The following is a 13,280-nucleotide window of genomic DNA, read 5'->3' as shown; positions in this document are numbered from 1 at the left end:
ATAGTAATTCCTCTGATCACGGTGGGTAACAAAACAACGTTTGTTTTATAATGTACATAAATGTAGTTCTATTGAAAGACGCTTCAATAGCTGTTTTCATGATAACAGACCATTTTTACATTTTGGTCATTTAGCAGATGCTCTTATCCAGAGCGACTTACAGTTAGTGCATTAATATTAAGATAGCTAGGTGAGAACCACATCGCAGTCATAGTAAGTAAACATTTTCCTCAATGAAGTAGCTATTAGCAAAGTCAGTGCAAGTAAGAAAAGCCAAATACTAGGGTTAGTTCAAGAAAAGCGAGGGTTTTTTGGGAATAATCAAGATGTAAAGACAAATGGTCGGTTTCCCAGACACAGATTAAAGGGATAATTAGCATTACTAGTAGATACCGATAGACTTCCAGTTATTGCACCAAAGCTAGTTAGCATTGGTTCGTGAAACTACCTCTAACTTCCTTCATACTGGACAGAGATTACATAAAACTGGTATCCACAAGTTCATCTGACTTTGGGGAAGTCGATTTAAAGGGCCTCATTACCAAAATCCCAAAGTATCCCTTTGAGCCTAGACCTGGACATAACAGCTTTACTGTTGTGTTGCAGAGGGGATTAAGAAACTGGAGAATGAGAAGGCCTCTCTGCAGACAGACAGTGAGAAGTACACGGTCCAGGTGCAGACACTCCAGCAGAAACTGCAGATCATGACAGAGATGTACCAGGAGAATGAGCTCAAACTACACAGGTACTGTACGGGAGCCACACCAACGCTCACCCAAATGCACAGCTTCATCTATAAACATTCAAATCAAATAACATTTTATTGGTCACATACACGTGACTGGCAGATGTTATTGCGGGTGTAGCGCAATTCTTGTGCTTCTATCTCTGACAGTGCAGTAATATTTAACAAGTAATATATAAGAAATTACACAACATATACACACATCTAAGTAGGAATGAATTAAGACTATACATATGGATGAGCGATGTCAGAGCTGAACGGATACAGTAGAATAGTATAGAAAAACAGTATATACATATGAGATGAGTAATGCAAGATATATAAGAATTAAGTGTCTAAGATACCGTAGAATAGTATAGAATACAGTATATACAGTGGGGCAAAAAAGTATTTAGTCAGCCACCAATTGTGCAAGTTCTCCCACTTAAAAAGATGAGGCCTATAATTTTCATCATAGGTACACTTCAACTATGACAGACAAAATGAGAAAAAAAATCCAGAAAATCACATCTCATCTTTTTAAGTGGGAGAACTTGCACAATTGGTGGCTGACTAAATACTTTTTTGCCCCACTGTACATATGAGATGTGTAATGCCAGATATGTAAAACATTATTCAAGTGACTAGTGTTCCATTCCTTAAAGTGACCAGTGATTCCTAGTCTATGCCTATAGACAACAGTCTCTAATGTGCTAGTGATGGCTGTTAGAAACTGTTTTTCAGTCTCTCGGTCCCAGCTTTGATGCACCTGTACTGACCTCGCCCTCTGGATGATAGCGGGGTGAACGGGCAGTGGCTTCGGGTGGTTGATGTCCTTGATGATATTTTTGGCCTTCCTTACTCCCCGTTCAAAAAATGTAGAACCAAGAAACCGATATAGCCCTTGGTTCACTTCAGACCTGACTGCCCTTGACCAGCACAAAAACATCCTGTGGCGTACTGCATTAGCATCGAATAGCCCCCACGATATGCAACTTTTCAGGGAACTTAGGAAACAATATACACAGGCAGTATGGAAAGCAATAGACAAGTTCTGGGACAATCTAAAAAGTTCTGGGACACTGTAAAGTCCATGGAGAATAAGAGCACCTCCTCCAGCTGCCCACTGCACTGAGGCTAGGAAACACTGTCACCACCGATAAATCCACAATAATTGAGAATTTCAATAAGCATTTTTCTACAGCTGGCCATGCTTTCCACCTGGCTACCGTACACCGGTCAAAACAGCCCTGCACCCCCCACAGCCTCTTGCCCAACCCTCCCACATTTCTCCTTCACCCAAATCCAGATAGCTGATGTTCTGAAAGAGCTGCAAAATCTGGACCCCTACAAATCAGCCGGCTAGACAATCTGGACCCTCTCTTTCTAAAATTATCTGCTGAAATTGTTGCAACCCCTATTACTAGCCTGTTCAACTTCTCTTTCGTATATCGTCTGAGATCCCCAAAGATTGGAAAGCTGCCGCGGTCATCCCCCTCTTCGAAGGGGAGACACTCTAGACCCGAACTGCTACAGACCTACATCTAACCTACCCTGCCTTTTCTAAGGTCTTCGAAAGCCAAGTTAACAAATCCCACCATCCCTTCTCCGCTATGCAATCTGGTTTCTGAGCTGGTCATGGGGGCACCTCCGCCTCGCTCAAGGTCCTAAACGATATCATAACCGCCATCGATAAGAGACAATACTATGCAGCTGTATTCATCGACCTGGCCAAGGCTTTTGACTCTGTCAATCACCACATTCTTATCGGCAGTCTCAATAGCCTTGATTTCTCAAATGACTGCCTCGCCTGGTTCACCAACTACTTTCTGATAGAGTTCAGTGTGTCAAATCGGAGGGCCTGTTGTCTGGACCTCTGGCAGTATCTATGGGGGTGCCACAGGGTTAAATTCTCGGGCCGACTCTCTTCTCTGTATACATCAATGATGTCACTCTTGCTGCTGGTGATTCTCTGATCCATCTCTACGCAGACGACACCATTCTGTATACTTCTGGCCCTTCTTTGGACACTGTGTTAACTAACCTCCAGACAAGCTTCAATGCCATACAACTTTCCTTCCGTGGCCTCCAACTGCTCTTAAATGCAAGTAAAACTAAATGCATGCTCTTCAACCGATCGCTGCCCGCCCGTCCAGCATCACTACTCTGGACGTTTCTGGCTTAGAATATGTGGACAAATACCTGGGTGTCTGGTTAGACTGTAAACTCTCCTTCCAGACTCACATTAAGCATCTCCAATCCAACATTTTATTTCGATTCGGCTTCTAATTTCGCAACAAAGCATCCTTCGCTCATGCTGCCAAACATACCCTCGTAAAACTGACCATCCTACCGATCCTTGACTTCAGCGGTGTCATTTACAAAATAGCCTCCAACACTCTACTCAGCAAATTGGATGCAGTCTAACACAGTGCCATCCGTTTTGTCACCAAAGCCTACCCACCACTGCGACCTGTATGCTCTCGTTGGCTGGCCCTTGCTTCATGTTCGTCGCCAAACTCACTGGCTCCAGGTCATCTATAAGTCTTTGCTAGGTAAAGCACCGCCTTATCTCAGCTCACTGGTCACCATAGCAGCACCCACCAGTAGCACACGCTCCAGCAGGTATATTTCACTGGTCACACCCAAAGGCAATTCCTCCTTTGGCCGCCTTTCCTTCCAGTTCTCTGCTGTCAATGACTAGAACGAACTGCAAAAATCACTGAAGCTGGAGACTCATATCTCCCTCACTAACTTTAAGCACCAGCATTCAGAGCAGCTCACAGATCACTGCACATGTACACAGCCCATCTGTAAATAGCCCATCCTCACTACCTCATCCCCATACGGTTATTTTATTTATTTTGCACCTTTGCACCCCAGTATCTCTACTTGCACATTCATCTTCTGCACATCTATCACTCCAGTGTTTAATTGGTATAAGGTAATTATTTTGCCACTATGGCCTGTTTATTGCCTTTCCTCCCTCATCCTACCTCATTTGCACACACTGTATATAGACTTTTTCTATTGTATTACTGACTGTTTGTTTATTCCATGTGTAACTCTGTGTTTGCCACACTGCTTTGCTTTATCTTGGCCAGGTCGCAGTTGTAAATGAGAACTTGTTCTCAACTAACCTACCTGGTTAAATAAAGGTGAAATAAATCTGACATTGGGTGCTGTAGGTGTCCTGGAGGTCGGGTAGTTTGCCCCCGGTAATGCATTGAGCAGATCGCACCACCCTCTGGAGAGCCTTGCTGTTGTGGGCAGTGCAGTTGCCATAGCAGGTGGTGATACAGCCCGACAGAATGCTCTCAATTGTCCATCTGTTGAAGTTTGTGGGTTTTAGGTGACAAGCCAAATTTCTTTAGAGGCTCTGTTGTGCCTTCTCCACCACGCTGTCTGTGTGGGTGAACCATTTCAGTTTGTCTGTGGTGTGTACACCAAGGTACTTGAAGTTTTCCCCCTTCTCCACTGCAGTCCCGTCGATGTAGATAGGGGGGTGCACCTTCTGTTTCCTGAAGTCCACGATCATCTCCTTTTTGTTTTGGTGACATTGAGGTTGTTTTCCTGGCACCACACTCCCAGAGCCCTCACCTCCTCCCTGAAGGCTGTGTCATCATTGTTGGTAATCAAGCCTACTACTGTTGTCATCTGCAAACTTGATTGAGTTGGAGGCATGCTTTGCTACGCAGTCATGGGTAAACAGGGAGTACAAGAGGGAGTGGATGTGATGTTTCCTTCCTTCACCCCCTGGGGGTGACCCGCCAGGAAGTCCAGGACCCAGTTGCGCAGGGCAGGGTTCAGACCCAGGGCCTCGAGCTTAATGATGAGCTTGGAGGGTACTATGGTGTTGATGGCTGCGCTATAGTCAATAAACAGCATTCTTATAGGTATTCCTCTTGTCCAGATTGGATAGGGCAGAGTGATGGCGACTGCCTCCTCTGTCTCTATTAGGGTGGTAAGCAAACTGAAGTGGGTCTAGGGTGGCAGGTAAGGTAGAGGTGATATGATCCTCGACTAGGCTCTCAAAGCACTTCATGATGACAGAAGTGAGTGCTACAGGGCGATAGTCATTAAGTTCGGTTACCTTTTGCCTTCTTGGGTACAGGGACAATGGTGGCCATCTTTAAGCACCAGCCAGCTGATCTGCACATGCTCTGAGGACGTGGCTAGGGATGCCGTCTGGGTGGGTCTAGGGTGGCAGGTAAGGTAGAGGTGATATGATCCTTGACTAGTCTCTCGGCCACAGAGAAGGAAAGCCCACATTCAAGGTTTCACTAATTAGAGTGGGGCTATTGAACTGTACTATGCCTGATAATATCTGTCTGATACTGGGTGTTCTCCCCTGGTGTCAGGATGTTGACTGTGGAGGAGAGGGAGCGTCTTCAGAAGGACGAGAAGCTGACCAAGGCTGACAAGAGCATCACCCTGGCCGTGGAGGAGCTCAACAGCTACAGGTCAGTTTCTGCATGGTTTTTGCCTTAGCACTAGACCGCTGATTCCAATAACTCATCAAACTTTGATTATTTGAATCAGCTGTGAAGTGCTAGGGCAAAAACCCAAAGCGTGAACCCCAGAGGGAGTTCCTGTCAATCAAATCGATCCAATGTGTTCTATGAGACTCCACTTTGCGGGGTGTTTTTGTTGTGAGTGCTTGTCTCAGGGTGCAGTTTTCACACATACAGGCAAAGGGCACAAGACCTGGAGGATGAGCTGGAGAAGACTAACCAGGCCTACAAAACCCAGGTGGGAGATCTGACACTGTTGTATCATAAGAGACTGGGAGAGGGCAAAAACATTGACCATGTGCAATGATGATGTATGGCAAATAACTCATTTAATTCTCTTTCCATCTTTCAGATAACTTCTCAGGAAAAGAAGGCACACAATAACTGGGTAAGTACATAGTTGCATCATACATACACTATGGAGCACACCTCAGGCAACTCATCTGTAATTTCTGTTGTCTGCATTGTAGCTAGCAGCACGAGGTGCTGACCGCGACCTGGCTGAAGTTAAAAGAGAGAATGCACACCTCAGGCAGAAGTAAGTACTAAAGAATACTTTTCTATTGAAGTCAGTTTCACCAGACCTGGCAGTTGTCGCTACAAAATAGTATTTCCCTGTAGTGAGAAGTATTCTCCAGCTGTGGTTTGTCTCCATGCAGATTGACTGATACTCAGTTCAAGCTGGATGTTGTGGAGAAAGACCCCTATACTCTGGACAACATGGACAGACCTCTGTTCAGAGGTGAGTCTCCAATAAACCTCTCTAACTGGGGGGTGTAATATTTCCAATTCACACATGCACTTGTACATGTGTGAAATAGCACAGATGTAAGCACCCACCTAATTATTATTTGTATAATATCCATCCTCTCAGATCTACAGGAGTGCATCAAATCAAATGTTATTTGTCACATGCTTCATAAAAACAGGTGTAGACTAACTGAAATTCTTACTTACAGGCCCTTCCCAACAATGCAGAGAAAAAGAATAACAAATACACAATGAGTAATGATAACCTGGCTATAATTTAAAATCTATATACACTGGGTACCAGTACTGTGTTGATGTGCAGGGGTACGAGGTAATTGAGGTATATATGTACAGTGTATCTGGAAAGTATTCAGACCCCTAGACTTTATCCACATTTTGTTACGTTACAGCCTTATTCTTTAATTGATTGGTGAGGGGAAAACCTATTCAATCTACACACAATACCGCATAATGAGAAAGCACTTTTTGTTGTGCAAATTCATAAATTTCAAATGGAAATATCAAATTTTATAAGTATTCAGAGTCTATACTCAGTACATTGAAGCACCTTTGGCAGCGGTTACAGCCTTGAGTCTTCTTGGGTATGAAGCTATAAGCTTGGCTCATCTGTATTTGGGGAGTTTCTCCCATTCAGATCATATCAAGCTCTGTCAGGTTGGCTGGGGAGCATCGCTGCAGAGCTATTTTCAGGTCTCTCCAGAGATGTTCGATCAGGTTCAAGTCCAGACTCTGGCTGGGCCACTCAAGGACATTGAGACTTTTCCCGAAGCCACTTGTGCATTGTCTTGGCTGTGTGCTTAGGGTCTTTGTACTGTTGGAAGGTGAACCTTTGCCCCAGTCTGAGGTCCTGAGTGCTCTGGAGCAGGTTTTCATCAAGCTCTGTACTTTGCTCCGTTCATCTTTCCCTCCATCCTGACTAGTCTCCCAGTCCCTGCCCCTGAAAAACATCCCCACAGCATGATGCTGCCACCACAATGCTTCACTGTAGGGATGGTGCCAGGTTTCCTCGAGGCTTGGCATTCAGGACAAAAATGTCAATCTTGGTTTCATCAGACCAAAGAATCTTGTTGCTCATGGTCTTGAGTCCTTTAGGTGCCTTTTGGCAAACGCCAAGTAGGCTGTCATGTGTCTTTTACTGAGGAGTGGCTTCCATCTGGCCACTCTACCATAAAGGCCTGATTGGTGGAGTGCTGCAGAGAGGGTTGTCATTCTGGAAGGTTCTCTCATCTCCACAGAGGAATTCTGGAGCTCTGTCAGTGACCAACGGGTTCTTGGTCTCCTCCTTGACCAAGGCCCTTCTCCCCCGATTGCTCAGTTTGGCCAGGTACCCAAACTTCTTCCATTTTAAGAATGATGGAGGCCACTGTGTCATTGGTGACCTTCACCTGCAGAATGTTTTTGGTACCCATCCCCAGATCTGTGCCTCGACACAATCCTGTCTGAGCTCTACAGACAATTCCTTCGACCTCATGGCTTGGTTTTTGCTTTGACTTGCACTGTCAACTGTGGGAGCTTATATACGGGTGTGTGCCTTTCCAAATCATGTCCAATCAATTGAATTGACCACAGGTGGACTCAAATCAAGTTGTAGAAACATCCCAAGGATGATCAATGGAAACAGAATGCACCTGAGCTCGATTTTGAGGCTCATAGCAAAGGGTCTGAATACTTGTATAAACAGAAATACCTAATTTACATATTTTAAAAAATTCTAAACCTGTTTTCACTCATTATGGGGTATTGTATGTAGATGATAAATTGTAATGTAATCCATTATAGAAAAAGGCTTTAATGTAACAAAATGTGGAAAAGGTCAAGAGGTCTGCGTACTTTCCCACTGTACATGTAGGTAGGGGTAAAGTGACTAGGCAACAGGATAGTTGGACAGTAGCAGTCAGAGTTAGTGCAAAAAGGTTCAATGCAGATAGTTAGTCCTTGTAGCTACTGGTTAACTATTTAGATGTCTTATGGCTTGCCTATCATGTTCTGGGTGTTGATTTAGAATTTCTGTCATAATTCTGTACGTTGAACCATATGTCCCTCCCTGTCCTGCAGGTGAAAGGTCACCGTATGGCCCCTCCCCCCTACATCGCCCCGCCTCTGAGAACAGAGCCTTCCTGTCTCCGCCTACCCTGATGGATGGCCCACTCCGCCTCTCTCCAAACTTCCCCCCCATGGGACCAGGAGGCAGAGGTGACCTCTCCAGTCCACGCCAATGCACTGCAGGCCTGGGTCATTCCGGTCATACAATAACACCACAGCTGAATTTACATGTCTTGTGACATGTGTGCCCTTTCACCATCAGTGCCATGTTATACTCCTTGGAATGGCGTGTTATGAGTTTATATTTAGCATAAATATTTTTACCTTTGTATTTAGTACCAATTTCCTATGTGCCATGACCTTGTAAAAATGACATTAAGAAAAATGATCTGCAGGATAATTTAAATCAATGATATTAGAGTTTTGATTTTATAGTCTTCTTATTGACTAAAACAATGCTGAAAACCTGTTCTTAAGCACATAATACAAATGCGTACCAAGTCTTGATTGGCTAGAAGATTGGCACAACATCTGTTAAAGATGCTTATCTTTATAGTCTAAATTGCCTTGGCAGTGAGCATGCATTTCCTATCACCTACAGTGAGGGGAGTGTGATCTTTGCACATGTTTTGGTCTTGTCATCCATGCTTCATGAACTCATTGACATTATGCTGGATCTCCCTTTCTCACTCACCAACCACTCCCACATATCTCACCTCTTTCTCATAGACTCTTTGTCATGCTTTCTCTTTCTGCCCTCCCTCTTTCTCTCCACCCCCCACCACCCCCCTTTCTCTCTCCCCCATAACCAGTATCCCGAGGCCTGTTAGATCCCCCTGGTGGGGTGGACTCTGATCGTAGTGGTGGTCCTCACTCTGACAGCGGCTCGATATCTCCCACCTGGGAGAGGGATCGCAGGGGCCCACCTATACACCCTCCAGGTACAGTGATGACAACCTGCTATCGCCCCCCCTATGATCTCAGGCAGCAGCCGCTCCAATCACAATAGACAGAAGTTATTCTATCCTTCTGATATTCAAATCTTCTAGTCTACTCTGACACATTCATTTGTTTTTTAATATCAGCCCTAAAGGGTTTGTGTTCTTTATTTACTTCAGTATGTTTTACCATCTTTCTACGTATAGAGGCCCTGACTTTCTTTTGGGTTTTAGATAACTCACTCTAACCTGATTACTAATTATGTTTGTTAACCAACTGTCAGATTTGTTCACAGCAAAATATTTCCCCTCAGTTGGGTTACTATTTAAATTTCACAGTGAAGTCTACTTCTGTTGTATTTGACATGTGACAAATACATTTTTATATGATTTGATTGTGGTGCTGTAGTGTGGTCAGCCGGCCCTGTGAAAGGTTTGAGATTCTGTCTTTTGGTTGTCAGTCTGTGAGGCATAGGTCAGTGAGTGTATGACTACTATTTGTCCAGTACTGATGTGGTCGGTTGTCGTAGTTCCAGCCTCATCTCTGTCTGAGTCATGTGACGGGACCACAGAGATGGGCAGAGTCAGCAGGTTGGGCACACTGACTGCAGACCACTGCATTGAGGAGCCTGAGCCTCCACTGGTTTGTTCTAGAGTTTTCCCCCACCCACACTTTGGCCTTTGTCACCTGGGCCCCTACGCTACTCTAACCCAAGTCTGGCCTCAGCCTGGTTTGAGATGTCTAATATTCACTTGAGTTAGGAACTATTATTTATTTAGTTGAGTTATCATGGGGGAGCAATTAGCATGTGGCATCACTGTATTTTGATTACATTCACAATTCCATCATGCCCACCCTGCCTACTACTGTCACTGTTTTGATGTGTACTAACTCAATGCATCATGATTTAAATGTGTGCTTGTTTTTTGTTTCTGATATGATGGTGAGGCTTTTGCTTTTTGCTCCAATCCCCTTTGGACCAGTGGAGGCTGCTAAAGGGAGGATGGCTCATAAGAATGGCTAGAATGGAGCGAATGGAATGTCATTAAACACATAGAAACCATGTGTTTGATATTATTCTGCTCCAGCCATTACCATGAGCCTTTCCAATTAAGGTGCCACCAACCTCCTGTGCTTTGTACACTTCTGACTGTGTGATCCCCTCCTTCGGCTCAGCTGGTCTAAATAAATCTGATGAAACAGTGCTCTCTCTCTCTCTCTTTTTTTTCCTCATAAAGGGTATATGTATCTAGACACAGGCCTTCCCTACAGGAGACCTCTGCCCGGAGCCCTTCCTATGGGCCCCCTTCCACCCAGGGGCCCCGGTCCTGCTGAGCCCCACAGCTTCGGCCACCAACCTGGTGAGAACCTTCCTTTCTAACATGTATTACAGGACCATAGATTTAGTTTTAAAATGTTTGAGATTATTTCTGTGTCTGCACTATAGCCACTCTGTCAAATTAACTTCAAAAAGCTAGGTGTATGTAACTAAAGTGATTAAATATATTTTGAAGACAGGATCTTTAATGCTGACGTGATTCAGACCGATCTCCTTCGTCAGCAGTGAATAGTAGGAGTGTCGATGATTAGTATACCCCTGAAGAACAATCCAATGTTAGAGAATGGGCAGGATATTGTGCCTAATCTGGAAACTCCCTTGGTTTAATAGAGTTAAGCTAATAGCATTATCGAGGCATAAATGAGCCCTCTTCATCAAATAAACCCACCAAAGACGGAAGTGGATCTAGCTAGGTCATTACTGTTTTTTTCTCTTGTGTTCTTGCAGACTCGTCATTTATGGGAAACAGTATGGGTCCTGGTGAAAATGAAAGAGACGTAAGTTTTCTCACCCTTCTACTAACAATAGGGGTCCAGTCATGCACTCTCTCTTTCTCATATTTATATATAACTAATTTCCCCATGGGGATAATAGTGTTGTACCACTACAGTGCCCTCCATTATTGGGTATTTGAAATGTGTTCCCTCAGTCCCATCTGTCAGCACCTGGAGATCTGCGAGACATGAGGATGGGACCTCCTCTCTTAGTACCCCCTGGTATGGGTCCCCTCCCACCCATGGACCACAGGGACCCTTACTTTGCACGCAAAGGCCCTTACGGACCTCCAGACTTTTTCTCCCCACGAGGTCCAGCGCCCATGGGCAGTAAGTATGCTGTTTTCCCTACATAATAAAGGCATTACGGGCCTTCCGAGTGGCGCAAGGCACTGCATCACAGTGCTAGCTGTGCCACTAGAGATTCTGGGTTCGAGTCCAGGCTCTGTTGCTGCCGGCCGCGACCGGGAGACCCCATCGGGCGGCGCACAATTGGCCCAGCGTCGTCCGGGTTAGGGGAGGGTTTGGCCTTGTCCCATCACGCACTAGCGACTCTTGTGGCGGGCTGGGCGCAGAGCACACTGACACGGTCACCAGATGTACGGTGTTTCCTCCGACACATTGGTGCGGCTGGCTTCCGGTTTAAGTGGACATTGTGACAAGAAGCAGTGCGGCTTGGTTGGGTTGTGTTTTGGAGGATTCACGGCTCTCGACCTTCATCTCTCCCGAGTCCGTACAGCAGTTGCAGCGACAAGACTGTAACTACCAATGGGGAGAAAAGGGGGTATATTAAAAATAGACATTTATAATGCATTTAAACTGCAGGTTAAGTAGTATTACATGTTTTTATGTCATTTGTTTCTATTAAGTTTTGGGTGGGAGATGAAGATTGTCATTCCATCCATCATTTGCTACATCTTGCAGATTAAATGTCTCTGCCTTCATACTGTTAGACTGACTAAATGTAATCCTTTCCCCCTTATTTCCCCTGTAGTGCGAGGACCACCTCCCCCGGGAATGTTCGGGCGAGTCCCCCCTCCACCACCGCAGCATATGGGGTACCCTCCCATGAGACCCCACCCAGACAGTTTTCCCCCTGGGCCCCCTCCAAGGCCCTCCCCACCTGACAGTGAAGTGTCTTCTGACCAATCTCCCTCTCCACATGATGTCATCTGAGCCATCTCTCTCTCTCTCTCTGTGCGGGAGTAACTCTCTTGGCCCGCTTCCTGTGTGAAACTTAATTTCCTGTTGTTGTGATAGTAGTGAGCGTGTGTTCAGGGACTGTTTCCTGAAGTGTAACTTCAACATTCATGACTCTTTCTCCCTTTTCTAGAGGCTGGGAGTGGAATTGTTTCCCCCACAGTCTGTTGCACACACAAACATAGATCACTGTGTCTTAGGACTTAATGAGTGAACAATACAGTACCACTAGGAGTACTGAGCGATCATTTATGTAACAGTTTTTTTTGTAGATTCACATAGCTGTATGAGTCATAATACTCATAAAATCTAGCAGTCAAACAGGGAATTGTTTCCAGTTGTTTTTCCAACCATTTTTCCCATAGGGGATTTTAGAAACACTTAAAATTGATTAATTGAGGCAACGGTAAGAATCTCTATTAAAGATCTAATTTTCACTAAATGTATACTGAACAAAAATATGAACACAACATGCAAGAATTTCACTGAAAGTTCATATGAGGAAATCAGTCAATTGAAATAAATTCATTAGGCCCTAATCTATGCATTTCACATGACTGGGAATATTGATATGCAACTGTTGGACATAGTTACCTTAAGAAAAGGGCTTCCCGATCATGTCATGGTATTTCTGTGCATTCAAATTGCAATTGATAAAATGCTATTTTGCTTATGCTTGCCCATACCAAAACCAAGTTCACAACATAAACATCAGCAAACTGATCACCCACATGACACCATACACATGGTCTGCGGATGCCAAATTCTCTAAAACGGCGGAGGCGGCTTACTGGTGAGAAATGATCTTGAAATAGCTTTGGTGGGCATTCCAATTGAACGCTCCCTCAAAACTGTGGCATGTGACAACTGCACATTTTAGAGTGGCCTTCTATTGTCCAATGATAATGCTGTTTAATCAACTTCTTGATATGCCATTCAGGTGGATGGATTATCTTGGCAGAGGAGAAATGCTCACTAACAGATGTGTGCAAAACATTTGTACATATGGAGAATTTCAGGGGTCTTATTTCAGCTCGTGAAACATGGGCCCAACACTTGTTGCGTTTTATATTTTTCAGTGCAGTAATAAATTGGCTACATTTCTGTAAACTGTCTTGAGCAAGTTTTAAATTGACCTTACCTGTTGGCAAAGGTGTCACCTAAAAATGATGTTCAGGGGCTTGCAGGGATTTGCCATTTTGCATGATGTCTAGTAATTAGCATTTTTGAATCTGAATAAATAGAGCCGACTATGT

The 13,280-nt window shown here is 44.5% G+C and overlaps 1 protein-coding gene across 9 annotated transcripts in view; it reads left to right on the top strand.

Annotated features, from left to right (window-relative positions):
- Positions 1-13,279, top strand: part of mia2 (MIA SH3 domain ER export factor 2) — a 27,169-nt gene extending 13,890 nt beyond the window's left edge. For 8 of the 9 annotated variants that reach the window (XM_065025758.1, XM_065025757.1, XM_065025761.1 and 5 more), the window contains 12 exons: positions 607-745; positions 5,086-5,187; positions 5,416-5,476; positions 5,591-5,626; positions 5,709-5,776; positions 5,898-5,980; positions 8,065-8,202; positions 8,865-8,993; positions 10,230-10,352; positions 10,778-10,827; positions 10,980-11,154; positions 11,819-13,279. In XM_065025758.1, the coding sequence (XP_064881830.1) occupies positions 607-745; positions 5,086-5,187; positions 5,416-5,476; positions 5,591-5,626; positions 5,709-5,776; positions 5,898-5,980; positions 8,065-8,202; positions 8,865-8,993; positions 10,230-10,352; positions 10,778-10,827; positions 10,980-11,154; positions 11,819-12,000 (1,286 nt within the window). In that variant the 3' untranslated portion in view covers positions 12,001-13,279. The remainder of the gene's footprint in view (positions 1-606; positions 746-5,085; positions 5,188-5,415; positions 5,477-5,590; positions 5,627-5,708; positions 5,777-5,897; positions 5,981-8,064; positions 8,203-8,864; positions 8,994-10,229; positions 10,353-10,777; positions 10,828-10,979; positions 11,155-11,818) is intronic. The other variant, XM_065025759.1, reaches the window with a different exon arrangement.
- The last annotated feature ends 1 nt before the right edge of the window (position 13,280 follows it).

The sequence above is a fragment of the Oncorhynchus nerka genome, linkage group LG12, assembly GCF_034236695.1.
Source record: "Oncorhynchus nerka isolate Pitt River linkage group LG12, Oner_Uvic_2.0, whole genome shotgun sequence".
Lineage (NCBI taxonomy): Eukaryota > Metazoa > Chordata > Actinopteri > Salmoniformes > Salmonidae > Oncorhynchus > Oncorhynchus nerka.
This window is presented reverse-complemented; position numbering and strand designations above follow the sequence as displayed.